At 45.5% G+C, this 23,509-nt stretch overlaps 1 protein-coding gene across 2 annotated transcripts in view; it reads left to right on the forward strand.

Moving 5' to 3' along the window:
* Positions 1-10,018, forward strand: part of Uxs1 (UDP-glucuronate decarboxylase 1) — a 75,213-nt gene extending 65,195 nt beyond the window's left edge. For both annotated transcript variants that reach the window (XM_052744975.1, XM_052744976.1), the window contains exons 12-15: positions 1,883-1,943; positions 3,377-3,434; positions 5,092-5,195; positions 9,199-10,018. In XM_052744975.1, coding sequence (XP_052600935.1) covers positions 1,883-1,943; positions 3,377-3,434; positions 5,092-5,195; positions 9,199-9,330 — 355 coding nt within the window. In that variant the 3' untranslated portion in view covers positions 9,331-10,018. The remainder of the gene's footprint in view (positions 1-1,882; positions 1,944-3,376; positions 3,435-5,091; positions 5,196-9,198) is intronic.
* Positions 10,019-23,509: the final 13,491 nt, after the last annotated feature.

The raw sequence follows: 23,509 nt of genomic DNA on the forward strand, positions 1-23,509 counted from the left end.
AAGAGTGGGCCCTTTCAGTGGAGCCTCTTTCTATAATCCTACCACTGTGGTGCTGAGATCAGCAGGGCTTAGGGATGCTATTTAGTGATTCAAGTCTCCGCAGAGAACTGACCGAGGCTTGCTATTTTTTTTGTTTTGTTTTGTTTTGTTTTTTCGAGACAGGGTTTCTCTGTGTAGCTTTGCGCCTTTCCTGGGACTCACTTGGTAGCCCAGGCTGGCCTCGAACTCACAGAGATCCGAGAGGCTTGCTATTTTTAACACCCCCCCACCCCTTTAAGAAACGGAAACTCCCTTACTTTGTACAGTGTTTGAATCTGCAGTTCCAGTCCTTGGTTAACTGTCCCCAGAGCCACAGTTGCCTCCGCAGCGCTGCGGGGACCCAAGGCCTACATGGTCATCCGCATTGACATCCGGCATGACGTGTCTGATACTCTCATGGTTGGGTTGTGTCCTCATTCACATAACAAAGGCATGTGATGTATTTCTTAAAAGTCACTTTGTCAAAATGACACTTTTAAAGAGCTTCAGGCTGAATGAGTATGACTTAACACAATTTTGACTTTAAAAGTTGCCAGCCTGTTACGTACAAGGTACGTGGCCCTCCCTCCCTCCGTCCTCTCCCAAAGAGGATGACTGCTTAAGAACCAGCCATCTTCCACCTCCAGATGACCCCACCCTTACTTTCATGGTTAAGAGCCATTGTGGACACTGCTGATGGCAGCTTTTAATGTCTCCTTACACACACAGATGGGGGCCGTAAGAATGCGTGGTGGATGTAGTGACTACTGCTGTGGTGATGAAGTGACTTTTTTGCCAGTTTCTCTTAGAAAAGAAATCATTCAAGGTCAATAGTGGTTTGCATTTGCACTTGATCTGTAAGAACAGAACATTAAGCATATAATGTTATCACATAAAATTCCCATTGTTGGAACCGGAAAAGCAGAAATAACCTTATTAAATGACACACACACACACAAAAAAAAATTTTTTCCAATTAAAAGGAGGACAAATCTTTCTTGGGTTTTCTTTCGGAAGCCAGTCATGGCCCATAGTGGCCTGTGCCTTGTGGGAAAGCTGGAGGCAGAGGGAGAGGTCCCCAAGTGGATTCATTCAGAACTGTAGCTGCTGACCATGGGCGTAGAGCAAGCGCTTAGATTCCCAGTGAGGTGTCATTTTTACGAAGTAACTTTTCTTTAACAGAGCCACACTTTAACGCTTCTGAAACTAAGAACCAAACCTTGGTAAGCGGAAGTTTGCTTACTTCTCTTCACCTTCATGGCTCAGCCGATCACACTCCATCTGAAGCATCCAGCTGCCCCCCGACAGCCAGCCAGCGTCAGAGGATGTGCCGAGGGTGGGCTGGAGGCTGGGGGAGGGGGCGGCAGCGCTCATTGATTGCAGTGCTCAGTTTGTTTGGCTTTCGCTGTGATTTGCCAGTATGGAGTTTGCATACTGAAGTCCATTCATTTCTGTGGAGCTTATTTTATTAACAATTGTTAACTTTTGTTTTGGCCGACTCACGGGGGTTACGTTAAACATGGGGCTTTGGGGGTGTATACCTACTTTAACATGTGGTCCTTGATTGTTTTCAGAAATGCGCAGAAAGGGTAGATTTAGCCCATTCTCTCCACCCTGTTCACCACCCCACCACACCCACCAAAAGCAAATCCCAGTGTTACAGGATTCATTTCATCCATGAACATGCTAGCGTTACAAACACCATCTTAATTTACAGGGTTTTATTTCCACATTCAGTTTTCCATTTGGGTTTTTGGTTTTTGTTTTTTTGTTTTTTTTTTTTGTCTGGGGAGGTTTGGTGCGTGCCCTCAGCATCCCCGCTCTATGGTGGGCGTTGCCTGACCCAGCTCTCCCTCTTTTCCAGTGATCTGGTGAATGGCCTGGTAGCACTCATGAACAGCAATGTCAGCAGCCCTGTCAACTTGGTGAGTACCGTTCCGCCTCTCCTCTGCAACAGCTGGAGGGTCTTTCGTGGAGGGCTCTGCTTGCTCATGACTGGCTTCTCTAGGGTCTGCTCCGTACTCAGCTGAAACAAAGCAGATTAAGACACTGAACCACGACCCTTGCGAGGCATGCATGCATGAGCAGTGTAGTGAACTCCCTCTGCCTGTAGGGCTTTGTGTGAAGATCACACTTAGAAGGTGGGTGAAGGCCAGGCGGTAATCCCAGCACTCGGGAGGCAGAGCCAGGCGGATCTTTGTGAGTTTGAGGCCAGCCTGGGCTACAGAGTGAGTTCCAGGAAAGGAGCAAAGCTACACAGAGAAACCCTGTCTCAAGGAAAAAAAAAGAAAGAAAGAAAGCAGATGGAAGCTCTGAATGGATAAAGGCTTATGATAAAAAGCCCTGCTCTGTTGTTTATGCCCGTAAGTTCTTTTATTCCTTTACTCTTTTTAGGAAGCTTTTGCATAAGAGCATTTAGGAACTGTATCTATTTAGAAATATGTCTTCCCACAAGTCAGAAAAGTGTCTGCAAAGAGCCTCCCATAGCCCCCTTCTCCCATCTTCCTTCCATCACTCTGCTCTGCCACTCGGGGTCTTTCTTTGTGCCTACAGTTAAGCCCCGGCCTTCTGGACACTTTGTTCTCTGGGTCCAGGATAGTCTCGGAAGTAGGGAGCTGGAGGGATTTAGAATGCACAGCTGCCAGGCTCTTCCGTGGTCTGTGCTGTGGTACTCGTGGAGTAAGAGTAATAGGTTAGAGCAGTGGTGAGGGACCACCTAGCATGAGCAGGGTCCTGAGTGCTGTCCCCGGCACTCCAAAAATGAAGGCAGCGACTGTTAGAAAATGTGATGGAAGGAAAGGGTTTGCTTAGCAACTCCACCCCAGTCAGCTGACATCATCAAGCCCTTGGAGACTGTCCCTGTGGCTTTCCCAGAACACTGGTCTGTGACAGCATCCATTGCTGCCGCAGCTTTCTCTATAGGATCTTCGGTCCTGCACTGTGAGAGGTTGGCACAGTTCTCATAGCGGAATTATGTTGTCCTAGGAGAGCCAGTAACATGAGGCCAAACATGCAGAGTAACACTAAAGGGACAGAAAAGGTAGTAGATTAAAAAGTTGCTTGTCTTGGAAGTTCACCCAGTGTGGGTGACCCCACTTTAAATGACCTTGTCCTACCTGAAGGCTATTCTTTGGAACAGATAAAGGTCTAAGGCGGTATAGGTTTATACCTGGCCAGGATGAAAACCATCCCAGAATGCTCCAGTGGCACAAGAAGCTGGGGTGAAGTTACTTGGAGGCAGGCTAGTCTGGGGGCTGATGATTCGTACAGCAAATGTCTCTGAAGTCATATGTGTGGCCCACGTAGGGGAGTTCTGCCATTGCCATGATGCTTATAGGAGAATCCATTCCTTCCTTAGGGGAACCCAGAAGAACACACAATCCTGGAATTCGCTCAGTTAATTAAAAACCTTGTTGGTAAGTATGCCAGATCACTCTGACTGAAGTCATCTGCAGTTACCCTGTCTGGTAGTAGTACTCGCCCTAGAGAGTAGGGAATTAGTACAAGCTGACTGACTGAATCAGAGTAGCATTGTTTATGAGGAACATTTCCAGCTCTTCTGAGTTGGGGATCAGAGAGCGGATGGAGTGAGATGTGTTTGGCTCCCAGGTCTAGTTGCAGGTCTGGGTGGAGTGTGGGGCAGAGATTTGCCCTCCAGGTGTGACATGGTTAGGTTAGCACATCCTGCAGGGGGGACCATTACTGATTCCGAGCAGTCCTCCCACTGAGACCAAATTTTAGGAGCAAAGAAACAGTGACATTAGTTCTGTCCAGGCTGGATTTGGCTGTGTGACATTGGAGTAGTTTTCCCATCAAGCAGCAGATGTTCCTGGGTCTGGCCCAGCCCTTGGGTTGCAAGTGCCAAGGAGGTAGCCCCGGCTTCATTCCCAGGCTTGCTGGAGCTCTAGGAAGTCTGGTCTTCAGTCCAGAAACTTGAGTTCAGGACATGCCGATCTGGCCTGGACCACGATATATGTGTGCTGCAGGCTGCTCTGATTTGACCCTGCTGCCCCCTTGGCTGAATGGGCTCCTCCATGTTGACATTCCTGGATCAGGGTTGTGGTGAGCAGCTGTGGACAGCTGGAATCCTGTTCTGTGTGACAGTGGAGACAGAAGTCTTTCTGCCACCTAAGCCCAGTGCTGTGTGGTTCCAGCAGTCCCCTTCAGACTCGCTTCGCAGCCGTACTTGCCCACTGGTGAGGCAAGGTCTGCTGCAGTCACCATGCCCCTCCAGTCACCCTGCCTTTGAAGCCTTTGCTGCGCAGATGGAACCATGGGCCAAAGGCTTTGGTATAACGGCACTGGAGATGTGAGCTCTGGCTTCCCAGATAAGGGTGCACCAGTGATCCATGTGCACTTCACAGTCTAGGAAACCCAGACCTGCAAACTGAGGAGGACACAGGATCCCCACCTGCTGCTACCATGTGACTGTGTGCCACACTTACCCAGGTCTGCATGGTGGTCACTAGAGTCTAGCACCCCACTTCAAGGTGCTTGGCCAGGCTTTTCTGTCCTACACATGCCAGCAGCATGAGCTGACATCTTACATGTTGGTTCTGGGCTTGCTCTGGCTAGAGCATCAGGTCATCATAGGCTCTAAGTTACCATTGCATGCTGTTGCTTAAGAAGGGTGTAGACTACCTGATCTCCAGGGGAGGGCATTCCTAGGTTCCGGATACCCAAGTTGGTCCACTGGGAGCATCCACCTTCAAGGTGGTTCACCCACATTTGTATATTTGTGTTTATGGGGTTGTGCCCCATAGGCACATCTGCATTTGTTACCTGACATGTAGGTTTGTCCTAGGAACAAGCCCTTTTGTTCTCCTGGGAGGATCTTGTGGGACCAGAACCATCCTGCACATCACTGCTTAGTAATGGCCATGCAGGCACATGCCTAGGTTTGTGAGGACTGTGCTATGGCTATGTGCTGAGCTGCTTGTGTAGGGTCCTTGCTCTTGTTCTAGCATAGGTATGATTTTTATCCTGCCATAGATAGGAAAACAGTGCCCCCTAGTGATAAGGGATTCACATGGCCTTACCTTTTCTTTTTTTTTTTCCTTTTTCAAAACTCAGGTAGTGGAAGTGAAATTCAGTTTCTCTCTGAAGCCCAGGATGACCCACAGAAAAGAAAACCAGACATCAAAAAAGCAAAGCTGATGCTGGGGTGGGAACCTGTGGTGAGTATGAGGGAGGTCCCCGGCCTCAGGGGAAAGGCATCCACCGCCCGTGTCCTTCTCCTCCCAAGCTTTTGGCCCTTGTTGGGAGGGAAGTAGGGTGGGCCTGAGTGTCCAGGCAGGTCCAAGGTTTTCTCCAATCAGTGGTATCTCATCCTCTGTTAGTGAAAATGACTCAGGCCTCCTATGAGCTGTTTTCAAGAGAGTACATTAACATGTCCTCATTTCATTCTGTTGCTCTGATAAAACACTGACCAAAAGCACCGTGAGGAGGAAAAGGGGGTCATTTGGCTTACACTTCCAGGTCATAGTCTATCAGTGAGGGAAGTCAGGGCAGGGACCTGGATTCAGGTACCATGGAACAGTGCTGCTCACTGGTTCATGCTTAGCTAGCTTTCCTATACATCCCGTAATAACCTACCTAGGAAACGGCATCATCCTCAGTGGGCTGGACTGTCCTATAGCAGTTAAGACAACCAAGGCAGTATCTCACCGACATGTCCATAGATCAGCCTGGTGAAGACAGTGACTGCATTGAGGTAGATGCTTTACCAGGTAGTTCTAGTCTGTCGGGTTGAAGGTTCCTGTTAACTCTGACCTACATCGGTCTCCAAAGGCAGCGTTAAGTGGGGGAGTGCTAGTTGTTTTCTCATTGCTGTAACAAAAAAACCCTTACCAAAGCAACTGAGAGGGGAGGGAAGGTTTATTTTGGTTCCCAGTATCGGGGGGGTTTCAGTTCGTGGCAGGGAAGTTGTGGCAGCCAGAGCTGCAGAGTCCATGGCAGTGGTTTCTTGCAATGCAGGGACAGGAAGTAAAGAACAGGTAGGTGTACCCTCCAAAGGCCCGCCTTAGCACTTACTATGCTGGCAAGGTCACACCTCCCAAGGGCTCCACCGCCCTTGAAATAGTGCCATGAGCCGAGTGACATCTCAAGTTCAGAGCATCAGAGGATGACAGCAGCATCTCTGCAGGGCCCTGGTGTCCTGGGCTGGACTGGGCAAGGTTTCATGTGAGCAGAGGTGATCTAGTGGTCCCTGTGCTGATCGAACCCCAGCTAGCAAGTGTGAAGGCAGAAAGACGCGGAGGAAGGTGGACTTCCTTCCTGGGGCCCCTAGACTGTCAGGCTCTCCACAGGCTGACCTACTAGACCAGTGGTTCTCAAGCTGTGGGTCATGACCCCTCTGGGGTTGCATCTCAGATAGTTGCATCACAGTGCATAACAGTTATAACATGAAGAACTTTATTGAAGGATCGAGGCATTAAGGAGGTTGAGAACCACCGAACTAAACACTGAAATCTGTCCAGCTCCCTCTCCCTCATTGCTAGGCTGTATTTATACTCTAAACCCCTAGTCTGTCCTCTCCGTTTTTGGTGGAGAGCTCCTCCCCTATCCATGAACACCAATATCCCAGGGCTGTGTGTAACCTGTAGCACAAATCCTAAAAGATCTCATTAGTAAAAACAAACCTGGAGCCAGGTATTGGGGTGAACGCTGAAAGATCAGAGAAACAGAGCAAGCCACAGCCAACCTCACCTCACCAATTCCTCAGCTGATCTTGTTTCCTCAAACTGGAAGCCTCTGTGTCCTCATCCAAATGGATCTCAGCTGAATTGCTGTTAAAAGCCTAAAAGCTTAACGGGGCCTACTTCCTGGTCTTCACACCTTATATACCTTTCTGCTTCCTGACATTATTTCCCGAGATTAAAGGTGTGTGTCACCATGCCTGGTGGTTTCCAGTGTGGCCTTGAACTCACAGAGATCCGGATGAATCTCTGCCTCCCAAGTGATAGGATTAAGGGTGTGTGTGCCACCATTTTCTGGCCTCTATGTCTATCTAGTGGCTGTTCTGTTCACTGACCCCAGATAAGTTTATTAGGATGCACAGTATATTGGGGGGACACAATATCACCACAGTCGCCCCTCAAGTGTCTGTGCTTTACAGGCTCACCTCCTTATAGAACATTCTCCTGGCCCACCAGGCTGCAGGAGGGAGATGCGTCTTTGCATCTACTGTGCCTGGCCGTTCGCTCTTTGCTGCGCTCCTCTGGAAGTGACCTTCCCTGGGTAGAGCATGTGGCCTCATAGCATGGCAGCCATCCCAACAGCTGTTGCAGAAGCAAAACCGTATCAGGTGGAAGGTAAACATAGGGCAGGTGGGCCTGCCTCACTGTGAGAGCAGTAGAGGACCCACCAGGAGGCAGAGTGCTGCCCCGAGCTCAGCTTACCTGTTGAAAAGGCATGGCATAGTCAATGTGAGGAGGTAGAGTCTAAACTAAAGAAATCTGAAGGAATGTTAGAATTTTAGTCCAACTCTTGTGCTGCTATACAGAACCTTGAGTCTGAGAGATCCTCTAAAGGACAGAAAATTAGTAAATAAAAAATGAATATGCTCAGACTTAAAAATCTAGGAATCCCATCTGAACAGAGCAAATTGTGGAAGCAGAGGTCCGGGGTCTCTGAGTTTTGTTGTTTTTATTCATGTATTTTATATTTGTAAGTGTTTTGTCTGCTTGTATACATGTGTGCCACGTGCATGCAGGGCCCACCGAGGGCATCAGCCCCTTTGCTACTGGAGTCACAGATGGGTGTGAGCTACAGTGTAGGTGCTGGGAGCTGAACTCAGGTCCTCTGCAAGAGCAACAAATGGCCTCGACAGCTCAGCCGTCTCTGCAGCTCCAGGTTCTCTGACTTTTGGCAAGAATTTGTCATTTGTCCTTTTGTCCCCAAAGCATGTGTTTTAAACAAAATGTTTTAGGAAAATATTCAATGTATATTTACTAAATACACACTCTTGGTTTTAGAGGTGTATGTACAGCCAGGATATGTGCTTAGAACTTGTATCTTATCAGACATCATCGGGAAGACACGGAGATACGGAACATTTGCCATTGGATTCTTTGTAATAGGAGTCTTAATTGATAGGAAATATATGAGTCTCATCCAAAGACACCTAGACATCTCAAACATAATTGTTGTGTATGCATGTGAGTGCGGGCAACTTACTAAATTAGAGAAAGCATCCTAACTTGGTGAAGAGGTGTTTTTATGTGCATTCCCCTAATATTTGGTGATCCTAAGCATTTTCATAAATCTATTGTCTGTTTCTGTGCCTTCCCTTGAAAAAAATGCCTACTTAAATCTGTTTTTTAAAATTGTGGTCCTTATATGTTTTTACTATTAACTCCTTATCAGATACGTAGTTGACAAGTATTTTCTTCCATTCGGTAGGTTCTCTCTGCCTGCTTTTTATTTTACTGAGAGAAGCTTTCTAGTTTATTCAGTTTGTCTGATTGTTTCCTCTGCTTTCGGGGTCTCATGTAATGCGTATGTAGTGAAATGCCCATACTTAAAATATATAATAGGGTGTATTTTGTTGTATTCTGACACCTACAACACTATCACCATCATCAGGACAGACAAATACCAGCAAATTGACTGTAGTTCCTGCTAATGCCTCCCTCCACAGCTTTCTCTTTAGCCTGTGTGACTCAGCAGCTAATTGACTTCTGCTTCCTGTTTCCAGCTCCAGGTTAAGATTGCTTTAAATGTCGTCACAGTCCGTGGGTCCTTCCCTACCTATACTGTCAGTGTGAGTGCAAGTGTGTCGTGGGGGAGGCCCAGTGAGGCAGGTGGAGACCGCCTCCTCAGAGCATCTTCCTTCCAGTTCGTGGAGGGTTTCCTCAAAAGAGTGGGCCCACATGCATTTCAGAACTGGTCTCTGCAACTGACTTTAGTAGGCATGCCTGCAAGAGGGGACTCGGGAGCCTTGGGAACTTGAGGTCACTGATAGTCAGTGTCACTTGCTAACTTGCAGAGTGCGCAAAAGTAGCTCTAAAGAACTTCAGGCATCTCCAAAGTGGCCTTGATCGACTCCCGGCCAGAGTCACAGGCCTTGACTGTCCTCATGAAGTGGGCAGCTGACTGCACCCTTTCATCTCCAGGGCACTTTGCTGTTTGCCTTTCTGTTGATGGAACCTTGTCCCTTTTCCTCACTCTCTCCAACAGGTCCCATTGGAGGAAGGGTTGAACAAAGCCATCCACTACTTCCGGAAGGAGCTAGAGTACCAGGCCAATAACCAGTACATCCCCAAACCTAAGCCTGCCAGAGTGAAGAAGGGCCGGACGCGCCACAGCTGAGTTAGCCTTAGGACATGAGACTCCGTTTTACACTTAATGAAATGGACTTTTGTGGGATTTTTTTTTTTTAAAGACTTAAACAGGTGTCATGAAGAACAAACTGGAATTTCATTCTGAAGCTTGCTTTAAAGACATGGATGTGCCTAAAAGCTCCCTCAAAACCTGCAGACTTTGCCTTGCACTTTTGAAATCTGTCTTTTTATGTACAACAGCCTAGATGCATCTGCTATTTTCAGGTTTTTTATCTTGCTGTTAGAGTGTGTGCTGTAACTGTCGTTGACAGTTTTATTTACTGGTTTCTTTGTGAAGCTGAAAAGAAACATTAAATGGGGTGGAAAATGCCAATTTTATTTATAAAAGTGGGTACTTATAAATGAGACGTTACACTATGCATAAGGAATAAAAATCCTAGTGGTATTGTCAGGGGGGCGGCACACCAGCGTTTATTTGGGGATAAATGAAAACTGTTGGAAAGTTTATTTCCTTTTTAATTTAGAATTTTCTGAAGGTCTGGTTTTTAGTTGCAAACTTGACTTTGAAACATCTCTGTTGGTTCTTGATCAAAGATATTTGAAATCACACTACTGTGTTGTGCTGCATATCGGGGTGGGGAGGTCGGGGAACAACGTTAACGTATTCTTGGTTAACCATGGTTAAATATGCTATTTTAATAAAATATTGAAACTCACTGGTCATGGACTTTGAGCTACAAAGGTTGGCTTTTGGCTTTGCATCAGATGTTGGGTTGCTGTGAATAATACTGGAGATCTTAGTTTGAGGAAATTCTGAGAACATCTGGTTTACACCATACTTAACTTCATGTGTGGCCATTGGAATCATCTGTGTGCTACTTGGGCTGAATCTGTGTATATGGTACACACTGCATGTGTCCTTATCTGAAATGCTTGAGATCAAGTGTTCCAAATTTCATAATTTATTTTGTTTAACTTGGGAATAGTTTCCTAGAGTATAGTTTGGGCATCATAAATCCCAAACCTGAATTGTTCTGAAGTCTGAAATCCAAGTGTCCTTTCAGCACTGGGGATTTGAAGTTTAGGGGCACTCAGGCTCTGTTAACTATGGTGTGAAGTTCTCAAAGCTCAGCCTGGGTTAGGATAGGTTTTGCATCCTGTAGCAGCACAAACCCGATGAAACAAAAGCTTTCTTCATTTTTCTAGTGTAGAATTCAAGCAAGTTTTGCTGAGTGAAATGAAAACTTCAGGAGTTAACATTTTCATTAAGAACTCTCCCAAAGTCTGTGCTAGGATTTAATTTTGCCCTTTAAAATAAATGGAAGAACAGCACAGTGCGCAAAAGCAGCCTATCTCCAAGCAGATTGGCCCTGCATGGTAGCAGCAGAAACCCGAACAGATGCCCAAGCAGTGGCAGAAATATCTACAAACAGGAACACCGGTGATAGCTGAGCTATGTCTGTCCTTCAAAACCACATTGGACTTTTTTTAAAAATAGGATACGTTTTTTGAATGAAAGGCCCTGGAATCCATCCAAAGGTGCTGTGACTCTGTCATGATAAATTTACCAGAAGATTCTGGAACTGGGGCTAAGACTGAACATGATGTAAGATCAAAAATAACCTACACACACACACCCACATGCGGTTAATCGGTCACTGACTACACCCCCCCAGCCTCTTATTTTTAGTTCCCATTATTTTGGACTGAACTAAGTGATACATCATTTAGAGAGGTGGGGTGGGCAAGTGGAAGCTTGCTTGGAAATTAATGATGGTGCATTTGGACCAAAGAAGAATGTGGACAGAAATAGCTCGGAGCTATTTGTGTTGCTAAGCTAGCCAGTATAATCTGGGAGTATCCAGTAGCCCGAGGACCGAGAATTCTCTTAGCTTATTACTAATAAGCTAATATCTGAAATTCCTTCATAAGACTCACTCTTCTGGGTATCCATAGAATATTTTCCAAGTAGTAGAAGAGAAACAGATGTGTACAATTTCCCCTAAGGGGGTCATGCATCCAGGAAAACATGAGCTTTGAATTAAGCATGATAGTATCTTGAGCCGAGAGGGAAATGAAGTTGAGGGATGGATAGGTAATGTCTGCTGAGGTCCACATGTTTCGGCCCCTCTGGATCTACAGGTTTAGGTACCTACTCTTCAGTGCAGTAGTGTTAAGAGATGAGGTCAGAAGGGGACCTTTCCTGGAGGAGTGCCAGTGGCTTTTGCTTGCCTTTTACTGTTACTCTGAGAAGGCACTTTGTGAACTAGAAAGGGGCCCTCGCCAGACACCAAAGTTTCTCAGCACCTTGATCTTGGACTTCGGAGCCCTTGAAACTCTGAACAATGATTTCCTACTCTTTATTAACTACCGAATCTATAGCATTTTGTTAGAGCAACCTGAACCTGCCTTTTGGAAGTGGTCCCCTGTTGAGGTGTCCCTGCTGTGGCCTCTTCGGGGAGAGATTGCTACAGTTCTCTTGTTCATTTAGTGACAGTCCAGTGGGCTTGAGCAAGGAAGACATAGTCTGAACTGGGTTGCAGCTGTCGAGTTGAATACTGAGCCCAGCCCACCAGTCAGAGGGAACCTCATAGCATTGTCTTTGATTATGACCCTGGACCTGCATAGTGGTCCTCAGTCACAGTCACGTGACCTTGACAGCCGCTGGGGTGAGTGGAGTATTACTCCTGTGGTTGCTGTCCTGTCTAGTAAGGTTGTAGGGGATTTGGAGGTTCTTCGATGATTCTTCTGAAACAAAACTTGTGAGTTAACTTTTCCATGTAGCTATCAAAAGAGCTGGTTTAGTGGACCTACCCTTTTTTTGGTGGTTAATCGGGACCTTTGATGCGGGGGTGCTAGAGAATTCTGTTATTCTGAGAATTGGATACCACAGTATCCGGAGGCAGCACGGCTTTGCCGTTCTCATCTCCGAGGTTAGCCCACATGCTTTCTTGATTGTGTCCTGTTTGCATTTTCGTTCACAGCTGTGTTGCAAGAAGGAAGATACCGATTTTTATCAGGAAACTTGAGCTGGGCTGTGGGTGGGGCTGGAATGTAGCTCACTGGTTCGTGTGATAAAACTTCAGCTCCCTTTCGTGAGGACTGAGAGGGCTAGGAGCGCAGGCCTAAGGTGGTGCCCCAAGGTGGTGTCATCCAGGGTTCATTAGGGTTTGGTCAGTCTTCAGAACGCCGCCCCATGCCTGAGTTCCAGGGACCAAGAGGAGACAGCAGAAGACGCATATGTTCCCTGTCACCATTTGAAGCCATTGGACCTCTGCACTTGAGAAGCTGTAGCCACTTATGACAACTGGAATGGGTCCAAATAAACGTCTTTTCTTTCAAAGGTACCCAAGTCTGTAGTATTTGAACAGCATAAAACATCAATAAAGAAAATGTATACCTGCTTCAGGTTTTTGTTTTGGTTTAGTAACAAAAGACTCATACAAACGTCAGTGTTTTTAAAAGTCTTGTTTGGGTACTTGCTGGGTTCTGTGTTTTTTGATTTATGTACATTTGTTTGAAGTTAAGCTAGTGTGAATATAAAGACCCAGGCTAAAAGATCCAAATACCGGACTCTCTACCGTTTAAAATGTCTAAAATGCAAGGAAGAAACATTTGCAAGAGATCAAGGAAGGTATACAGCACATATGCTTCTAGCTAAGTACAGTAAGCCATTTTGGACATTGACTATGAGACAAGTATCAGACTATGTGAATAGAAATGGTAGCCTGCCCAGGGACCTCAGGACTCGGTGAAAGACATACTGGTGTTAGGGGCTGTATTGCATTGTCCCAGGTTCACGTTGTGACCTAAACTTTCCCGTCTACTCCAGGACCCCAGAATTTGTTGTGACCTAAACTTTCCCGTCTACTCCAGGACCCCAGAATTTTAGAAGTAGATTCTGTAAAGTTGATTAAGTTGTGATGAAGTCTTCGGGGTGGGCCCTAATCCAGTCTGGCTGGTGACCTTGCAAAGGGAAGGTTAAACACCACACATCGGCACACACAAAGGCCGTGTGAAAACACAGCAAAGCCGCCATGGGTAAACCCAGGCAAGGGTGGGGCAAGGGGAGGGAATGTCAAGAAAATGGCCTGCTGGCAGTTTTCTTTTTATTCTAAAGACAGAATCTCACTCATACTAATGACCCTTTTCCCTCAGCCTCTTAAATGTCGGGTTACAGCTGTTACTATGCCTGGTACCTGCCTATGCCTATCTTGAGTTTCCATCCTCCGGATTTCCTAGAAAATTACTGTTATTTAAGCCACCTCCAATATCTATAGCCACCCTAACAAAGTAGCATTCTCGGGAAGTTCCCTGGGTTTTCTTTTTTTGTCTCGGGAATCCAAGACTTGAAACTGGAGAAACCCACAAGCCAGGACTGTAACAAGGCAGTTTAAAAGGGGGGGTGGGGGGGGTGGGGGGCAGCAACAAAAACCTCTTCTCTATGGCCACTGTGCAAGAAGGATGCAGCCTGGGGGACAGAGCTTTCACTGCAGTGGTTCTGCTAGAATGAAATAGTGCTTCAAATGTGATTCACCCCTCCCATACTGGGGCAGGACCAAGCAAGTCCTGGTGACCCTTGCTCATCTGGGGTGTGGTCTTCAACCCCTCCAACTCTCCACCATGTTGTATCGGGCCTTGAAGCAAGGTTAGTTAGACATGAGATCGAACCTGTGTCTCTGCTGGCTGGTAATAACTGTATGCTATCAGAGAGATCATGGGACCCTAGACTTTCATTGGGGGGTCCTTCTCTTCCCATTAGAGCGGTGTCTCAAGGTGGCTGTATAGGTGCTTGGGCTTTCATCACAACAGGCAACCCATGGAAGCCAGGGGAAGAGTGAAGAGGCATCTACCCCTCCCGAATGAATGTCACCAATGAGGCCTGGGGGAGTCGGGACTTCTACCCCAACCCTGGAGCCCTGTCAGAGCAAGCTGCTGAAGCCAGTGTTCAGACCACACCCAGGGTCTTACAACATCGGTTTCAATGAGAAGTCACTGCCAAGCCATAAGAAGGTCCCAAACTAAATGACAGGAGAGCACATGTGGCACAAAGGGCCTCCATTGCCAGAACTGACTACAGTCTAAAAGCCACCGGAGTTACAAGCTGTGGTGATTTGAATGAGCCGTGTTCCCTATAGCCTTGGGCATTTGAACACTGGGTCCCCAGTTGGTGATACTGTTGGGGTGGGGGTGAGTGGTTAGGTAGATGCCGCTGTGAGGGAGTTCACAGCTTTGCCCTGCTTCCTGCTTGCTCCCTCTGCATCATGCTTGCATTTGAAGATGTAAGCTCTCAGGTTTCCTCTCCTGCACCCTGCCTACCTACTACCATGCCTCCCAACCATGATGGACTCAGCCCTCTGGAACCGTAAGACAAAATAAGCCATCCTATAAGTTGCCTTGGCCATGGGGTTTTATCACAGTAGCAAAAAAAATAACTGATACACAAGCATACTTAAAAAAAGGAAAAGTTAAAACACATCTTTAAAAAAATGGAAAATTTTTAATTGAAAAAGTAACCAAATCGAAAATTGCTGGTGGGTTCAGCATGCAACTCTCAGAACAGACCTGCCGTGTTTTCAGAGCCCCAGAAAGAAGACAGAACTGAAGACAACTCAAAAGTTCTGGCAAATTTCCACATTTAGAGAGGCAAAGCAGCCAATGTAATAAAAATGCTAAGCAAAGCATTACCGAGAAATACATACCACTTTACTGTCAAGCTAGGCCTAGAACCAAGTAGAGGATGGGATAATCCCTAAAACAGCCCAGAGGAATGGCACATGACCCCCAGAGGCAAAGCTATTAGAATGGCTGTAGTTTCTAGTGTGAAATAGAAAAGAACTATCAATCTAGAGTTCTGTCTGTAGCCTTCAAAAATGTCCTGCAGGATCTCTATGAGTCTAGGGCCAGCCGAGTTGACAGAGTCCCTGGCCAGCCAGGGCAAAATGAGACCCTGTGTATGTCAGGATTCTGCAGAGGAACAGAACTTGTAGCATAAAATGTGTGTGGGTGTGTAGCATGAATCTTAACAGGTCTTATTAATAAAAACAAACCTGGGGCCAGTTATTGGGGTGAATGCTGGAAGATCAGAGAAGCAGAACAAGCCACAGCTTCCTCACCTCACCAGTTCCTCAGCTGATCCTGTTTCCTCAGACTGGAAGCCTCTGAGTCCTCATCCAGAATGAATCTCAGCTGAACTTGTACTGCTCAAAACCTAAAAGCTTAACCAGCCAAATGCTTCTAGTTTCTGGTCCTCACGCCTTACATACCTTTCTGCTTTCTACTACCACTCCCTGGGATTAAAGGCTCGCTTTTGGGGATTAAAGGCGTGAGTCACCATGCTTGGCTGTATCCTTGAACACATGGATTTCTGCCTCTGGAATGCTAGGATTAAAAGAGTGTGCTCCACTGCCTATCCTCATGTTTAATATTGTGGCTGCTCTGTTCTGTGACCCCAGATAAGTTTATTAGCGTACACAATATTTTGGGGAACACAATACCACTACATGGGTGTGTGTATTCCATACATATGTGTGTGTATACATACGTGTGTGTGTGTGTGTGTGTGTGTGTGTGTGTGTGTGTGTGTGTGAGATTTATTAGAATGGTTTGCAGGCTATGGTCCAGCTAGTCCAACAATGGCTGTCTACCAATGGAAGGTCCAAGAATCAATCCAGTAGTTGTTCAGTATGAGGCTAGATGTCTCAGCTAGTCTTCAATATAATGCCAGAATCCCAAAGAAGTAGGACTAATGCCAGTGAAGTAATAGACTTGCTAGAAAGATCTAGATAGATAGATAGATAGATAGATAGATAGATAGATAGATAGAGCAAGCAAAGAGAAGAGCCTCCCTTTTTCATGTCTTTTATAGAGACAGCCAGCAGAAGATGTGGCCCAGATTAAAGGTGAATCTGGCCACCTCAAAAGATCTGGATTAAAGTGGATTCAAATGATTTAATTAAGAAAAAAGAAGAAAATCCATCATAGTTGTGCCCAGCCATTTGGGTTTGAGTTAATTTCAGATGTAGCAGATGTAGTCAAGTTGATAAACAAGAATAGCTCACACCTGTCTCCAAACTGCTAGATAAAGATGTGTTCATCAATAATCTTCCTAAAGTAAAATTTACTCAAACTAGTCCTCTGAAAACAGCAATAGGAAGACAGAATGCAGGAGCCCAACACTGATGAATGCAACAGTTCTTCTTATTCTCTTGGATGTCATAAAATAAAATAACAATGTTACTATTCATGTGATGTGAAGAGGACGTAGACGAGTATATTATAAATTCCAGATTGAAGGAGATAAAGGTTCCGTACTTAACTCAGACTGTAAAGGTGGAGCCATTAGATTTTGATAAACTGTATGTTTATGACCTAAAGGGGTCACCCAAAGCATTCCCTGTGCATGGTCTGTGTTGATTTGAAATTCATTCCCTACTATGTACTGGTGTCCTGGCTTGATTCTGAGTATCCACCAGAAGCCTCCTGCTGCATCACAGGGCACATGCCCTCCCTCTCTTCATCTTATCAAATAGGCATTGTGTCTGTTATGAGAAGGAGTATAAAGCAATGAGGCCTGGGAGAGACTACAGTTATGATTTATCATAGTGTATGCAAGTGTCCTCCCTACTTGGTAAGCTTTTATTCTACCAAGTCTTTAAATTCAGCTTTATCAAGACATGCTGTAGAATCAGAGTGTACAAGGATCTGCCCTATGCATGTTATCTGGCATCTGTTGGGGGCCTTGGATGCACCTGTGGCTGTTGTAGGGAGGGTGCTATAGGAGTGAACAGTCTCATGAATATATATAGAATTCAGAAACGGCAACCAAAAGCTTTTAGCCACAGGAAGACAGGAAAGAGCATAACAAAAAGCAAAGTAGCAGATTGAAGTTTAACATAAGCAGAAAAAAATGTAAATGTCTAATGACAGAAACTAAGAAACAGGTGGATACAGGTTTTTTAGGGGTTAGTTATATGCTACAAGGAACTTTAAAAATGCACTTAAATAGGGCAATATATGAAGGTGGGAAGAAGAATAGAAGAACTATGCAAAGTAAGATTGTAAAAATAGACTGCATTCGCATCAAATTGGGTAGACTTCTGAGTTAAAAGCAGTTGCCAGTCAGAGTGCATTGTCATAGAGGAGTCAGACCACCAAGAAGACACAGCATTCCTGAATGCATGTGTGCCAAGTAGCATGGCTTCAAACTGTACAAAGTGAGAACAAAAGACCTGAGAAGAAAACTGCATAGGTCCACTGCTGTAGTTAAAAGCAGCATCCTTCTCAATGATAGCACACCTAGATAGGAAATGAGTGAGGTAAAGATGAACTCAAAACACCATCCATTGACAGTCCTCAGTTGGTACCTATAGCACACTCCTCTCATTAGAGTACGGCAGACATACACTGGGTTGTAAAACAAAACTCAGAACATGAATGTGACAAATAGGACTATAATGAGAACAAGCTAGAAATCCTCAACAGAATGATAACAGGAAGATATCACAGTTTATTTCGCCATGAGCCAGAGAGGGCATCTCAAAAATTATCATTTAATGTCTGCAGTGTTACCACTGGAGGCCATGTGGATATCTGTGGTCTGTGCTGCCAACCAGAGACTGTGCTGATGTCTGTGATCAGGACTGCCACAGGAGCCCATGCTGATGTCTGTGATCCATGCTGTGGCTGGGGGCAGTGTTGATGTCCGGATGTTTGTGTTACTAAGGGACCCATGTTGAGGTCCATCTTCCATGGTGCAGCCGCAGGCCATGTGGATGTCCATGGTCTGTGCAGTCTCAAGAAACCATGTGGAAGTCCATGATCTGAGCTACTGATGGCTGTTATGGACAAGGGAGCATCAATTGCAGTGGTATCAATGACTCCAGACTCATAATTGAGAATGAGAGACATTCAAGGCTTCTGCAACAACCTCTCTCTCACCCCCATCCCCCAAAAAAGAAAACTAAAAGAAAAAAGGAACAGTCTAGACAGGAAGGCATTGAAGGGAGTCTTTAAAAGCTGTAATAAAGATGTTAAAGTGTAGCTGTTCACAGTTGATGGCTCCTGGCTGGGGGATGGGGGATGGTTACCTTTAAGAGGCTGGTCACTGCGAATTTGACCATCATGCTCTAAAGGGTATATGGGCAACACAAATTGTACTTGGTGTATTTCAGAGTGGGGGCATAAGGATGGGAAGGTGGACCTGGGAGGAATGGTTAACAAGTATGATCAGGATGCATTGTGTGAAATTCCCAAATAATGAATAAAAATATGTTGTTTAAAAAAAAAAAAAAGAATGGCCAGGCGGTGGTGGCACACGCCTTTAATCCCAGCACTCGGGAGGCAGAGCCAGGTGGATCTCTGTGAGTTCGAGGCCAGCCTGGGCGACCAAGTGAGTTCCAGGAGAGGCGCAAAGCTACACGGAGAAACCCTGTCTCGAAAAAACCAAAAAAAAAAAAAAAAAAAAAGAATGAACATTTAAAAAGTGAAAATGCATCAACCTTTGTGGGATATAGTCAACGATGTGTTAGAAGGAAAAGCTGTAGACCTGAAATGCTTAAGTCAGTGGGGAAAAAAACAAGCAACATTAAATCAGTACCTCCAGCCCTCAGCACCAGAAACTCAAAGTGTGAGCCCAACAGGAAGTGGAGGGAAGCTCACCACAGAAAACAAGGACCAGCAGGCTCTTCTCAAACGTCAGCCAGTTTCACACACTTCTGTGGAGGCTGACCCAGACGACAGAAAACAGAAAGCAAACCAAGGGATGTCACTTCTCCAACACAAAAATGTTGATTCCCCCCAACAGTTCTATTTACATAAACTTGACAGCTTAGACAAATTGCACTGGTTTTTGGATAAGTACAAACTATACAATTCACTCAAAATGGAACTCACAATTTGAATAGTCATTAGCAACTGGGTTTGTGATTTAAAACCCAGCGGAAAAGAAAGTTCCAGGCCCAGAAAGATTCACTGAAGAATTCTACTAGATACAAAAATGATGGTTTTCTGTCAGCTTAGCAGCTGCGATTGATCCTACTGATGATACTTTCATTATCATCTAGGGCCCCACAGCCCCACAGACAGTGCCCACTGTAGCCACAGCATGGCGGGGCTTCCTGTCCCTGATGCCTCGATATGTAGGTTTAAATTAAGTTTCTATCATTCTATCTACCAACAAAAACTCACTCAGGAGTCGGATGTGGGGGTGAAAACCTGCTAGATCAGAGAAGCCCAGATGCAACTAGCTGACCTTGTGTTTTGGCCCAAGACACCCCAAGAGACGCATCCTTCCCCTTGTCCCAGAACCAAAAAGAAAGCTCAAACTCTATTCCCTGCCCTTCTCTTCCTGTGTGTCTTCTCTATCCAAATTGCTGGCTTCTCTATGGCTAATTCTGGTCAGCTAGTTGTTGGTTCCATGTCCCTGATTCAAGGTAAACTTTATTGACAGTCTGAAGTGTTACAGTGTGATAACTGTAACATTCCAAATATCCCACAACATGAAAGGAATTTATACCAATCCTATACAATTCTTCCAGTAAGTTGGAAAGGAGGATGCACATCCGATTTATTTTATTTACCCTAAAGCCAAAGACTATATAGGAACAAACAAAGAAAAGAACTGCAAGCCAATAATTTAGATGCCAAAGTTTTAGTGAAATACTGGTGTGATAAGTAATGTTAATTACCGACGTGAAGGACTCCAGAATCACCTGGGAGACAGGCCTCTGGTCCATCTATGAGGGATTATCTAGATCTAGGTCAACTGTTGAGAATCTCATTTAGAGATTTTTCTTGATTTTGTTCATTCATGTGGGAAAATCCATTTTAACTGTGGGTAGAACTGTTCCCAGGGCAGGGATCCGGGACTTCCTAAAGCAGAGAAAGCAAGCCTGGCACACGTATCCATTCCACTCTCCTGGACAGTGGTTGCCATGTGACCAAGTGCTTCATTTCCGGTCACTGTCATTGACTTTCTGCCATGATGGACTTGAACGGAGCCAAAACTAACTCTCCTTTAAGTTCTCTCATCCGGACATTTTATCACTGCAACAGGAAAGGAGATTAAGGCAGCAAATTGAGTTAAGCAGTGGATCTCAACCTGTGGGTCATGGGAGTCAAAGGACCCTTTCATGGGGGGTTACCTAAGACCATCCGAAAACACAGACATTATATTATTCACACCAGCAAATTGGCAGTTATGAAGGGAACAACAAAAATAATTTTGTGATGAGGGGGGGGGGGGTCACCACAGCATGAGGAACTGTGTTAAAGAGTGGCAGCATTAGGAAGTTTGAGAACCCCTGGAATAAAGTAATATATAAAAAGATTTATAGGATGGGCTGTGAAATGGCTCAGCAGGTAAAAGCAGCCACCAAGTCTGGTCCACGGAACCCACAAAATCGGAGGAGAGAACTGATTCCTGCAAGTTATCCCTGCCTTCTGCGCTCAGGCCATGGTGTGAGCACACACACATCAACGCAGATGCAGGTGCGAAATAAAAGTAAAGAATTATATGATATCACCAAGTGGGGTCTGTTCTAGGGATGTAGGACTGATTCAGTATTGAAAGCCTTTAACAATGCAATATCCAGTCTTAACAGGCTAAAGGAAAAAGCCTCATCATGATCCTTGCGAATGCTGAAGAATCAATCATGTTGAATACTCCAGCTGTATTACCTGTGATGTGTGTGATATGCCATCCTTCTGATGAAACTTGAATTTGAAATATAGTTTTTAAACAAAGGGGGAAATTTAGTAGGCACTGAGAGTGTAGGAATAACAACACTCACTAGAACTAACTCATCCCCAGGTTATGACGTAAGACATTGAAGATTGTCTTATTGAAGGCTACTATTGCTGTGATGTAACGGCATGACCAAAAGCAATTGGGGAGGAATGGGTTTATTTTGCTCACAGTTCCATATGTACAGTTCATCATCAAAAGCAGTGAGGGCAGGAACCTGGAGATAGAAGCTTATGCTGCGGCCATGGAGGGGTGCTGCTTACTGGCTTGCTTCCCATGGCTTGCTCAGCCTGCTTTCTTATAGAACCCAGGACCACCAGCCCAGGGATGGCACCACCAACAATGTGCTGGGCCCTCCCCCATCAATCACTAATTAAGAAAATGCCCTGTAGCCTTGTGTACAGCCCGATCTTATGGAGGCACATTCTTAACTGATGTTTCCTTCTCTCAGACGACTTTAGCTTGTGTCAAGTTGGCATAAAACTATCCAGTACAAAGACCCAAACTAAAAATGACGAAAAGTGACTGACACCAAGCTTCACAAGATGCCAGTGGAGAGAAATGATGGTGATGGTGTGTCTCTTCATTAGTTCCCAGAGCAGAACTGCTCCCGAGTCAGCTGGCCCACCAGAAGTTCATGATTTGACAGTTCATCAAATTTCTTTTCCAGCTTCTCTATCAGATGGCCTGAGCTAAAATTCATCTGTTGCCAGTGTAGTGCAGCCGAGTTCAGCAGGATTCCTCTCAGCATCTTGGTATTCTTCGTTGTAATCTTTTTGTTTGTTTGTTTGTTGTTGTTCATATGGGTATGACTGCGTTGTCCAGAGTGGCTTCAAACCCATGGGCTCAGGTCACTCTCCTGCCGGAGCATCTTGAGTAGGCAGTGGGGCCCCTTCCACAAGTGGTATTTAGAATATCCTGTCTCCTACTTTATAAAGTTTGTTTCTCAGCAAGAAGAAAGGAGCTGAAAATCACAATTGGTAGGACAGGCAAGCTCAATTCAGAAAGAGCAGCAGCAGCAGGGCTCCAAGTCACACTGGAGGGGCATGTCCTTTGTAGCAGGGGAGTTTCCACGTGTTCTTAAAAGCTGCCATGTCTGCTTCTTTGCAGTAACTACTAGAAGCTTCAGAACAGGGCAGCAATATGTAACCTCCCATGCCATTGGCAAGAAAAAGAGGGTTTCCTCAGCCTTATGGTTCCAGAGGGATGAGTCCATCATCATCATGGTGGGAAAAGTATGGCCACAGGTAGGAATGGTGACTGGAGCTGGAAGCTGAGAGCTGAGGATTAATACGCTTTAGGAGGAGGATTGGAGCTCAGCAATGAGAGGAATAGATGGACTGGCATGGCCCACATGGCCTGATGGGAGGGGAGGAAATGAGATTGTAGGGAAAGCGGCTATTTTATTTCTAACTCATTTGATAACCCAGGAACTTTCTGCTGTTTTATCTCTCTGGCCAAAATTTTCATGTGTAACAATGAGACTAACAATTCTTCCTCTCTGTACGTAGCCACAAGCCATTCTGCACATACTAAAGAGAGCTAGAATCTGAGGACTTAGCAGTGAGCAGATGGGTGTGAACCCTGTCGGGAAGGTCTCCATATAGCATGGTGAGAAACACTGGTGATATTAATGACACGTGGCTTTCTCAAGGCAAGAGAGAAAGCTGGCTTAGATGAACAGGGGAGACATGTTGACAACAGGGAGTGCTAAACAAGTTTGGAAGCTGGCTAGGCGCATAGGAACCTTCCAGAAGCTAGCACTAGCATGGCATGTTGAGGGACTAAACAGCTGAGAGGGCTGTAATACAAAGTAAAGAATGGAGAAAATGGGGGAGCTGGAGACGAGCAAGAGCACACAGCATCTTTATCCTGAGAATGACTACAAGTACCCGCTCTAAATATATTCCAGGAATTAGACCAGATGTCCGTTGTCTCAGTCCAGAGATGGAGAAATTAGAAAGAACAGATCTACTTGTTACAGTTCCGGGGAATTTGGGAGGTCCAAGCTCAAGGAGCTGGCTTCTCCCAATGACCTTCTTGCTTCCGCATTCTGTGGCAGAAGACAGAGGAGCAGGAGATTATGAGAATAAAGAAGGGGACAAAGCCACTCTTCCAATGGCATCAACACACTCATAAGAACAGGAGTGAATCACCTGCCACCTCCAAATGCCTTTGCAACACAGGAGCTTGCGAGGATACATTAAACCATGAGGTCTTTCAAAGAAGGGATTTCATTAATGCGGGGATGGGGATCAAACATACATATTTCTATAAATTCCTAACTCAGGCTTGAAGTGTGAACCCACAAAAGTTTATTTAATAATTTATTATGGGGTGCAATGGAAATGCAGACTCACTAATATAGAAGAAGGAAGACGCCGCTGCTGGTCCTGCTGGTCCAGCTGCCACTGTCCTGTCCTTCTGCCTCAGGGGCGATGGGAACCGACTTCAAGCTGTT

This window comes from Peromyscus californicus, unplaced genomic scaffold, assembly GCF_007827085.1.
Source record: "Peromyscus californicus insignis strain IS unplaced genomic scaffold, ASM782708v3 Scaffold_19__1_contigs__length_69161282, whole genome shotgun sequence".
Classification (NCBI taxonomy): domain Eukaryota; kingdom Metazoa; phylum Chordata; class Mammalia; order Rodentia; family Cricetidae; genus Peromyscus; species Peromyscus californicus.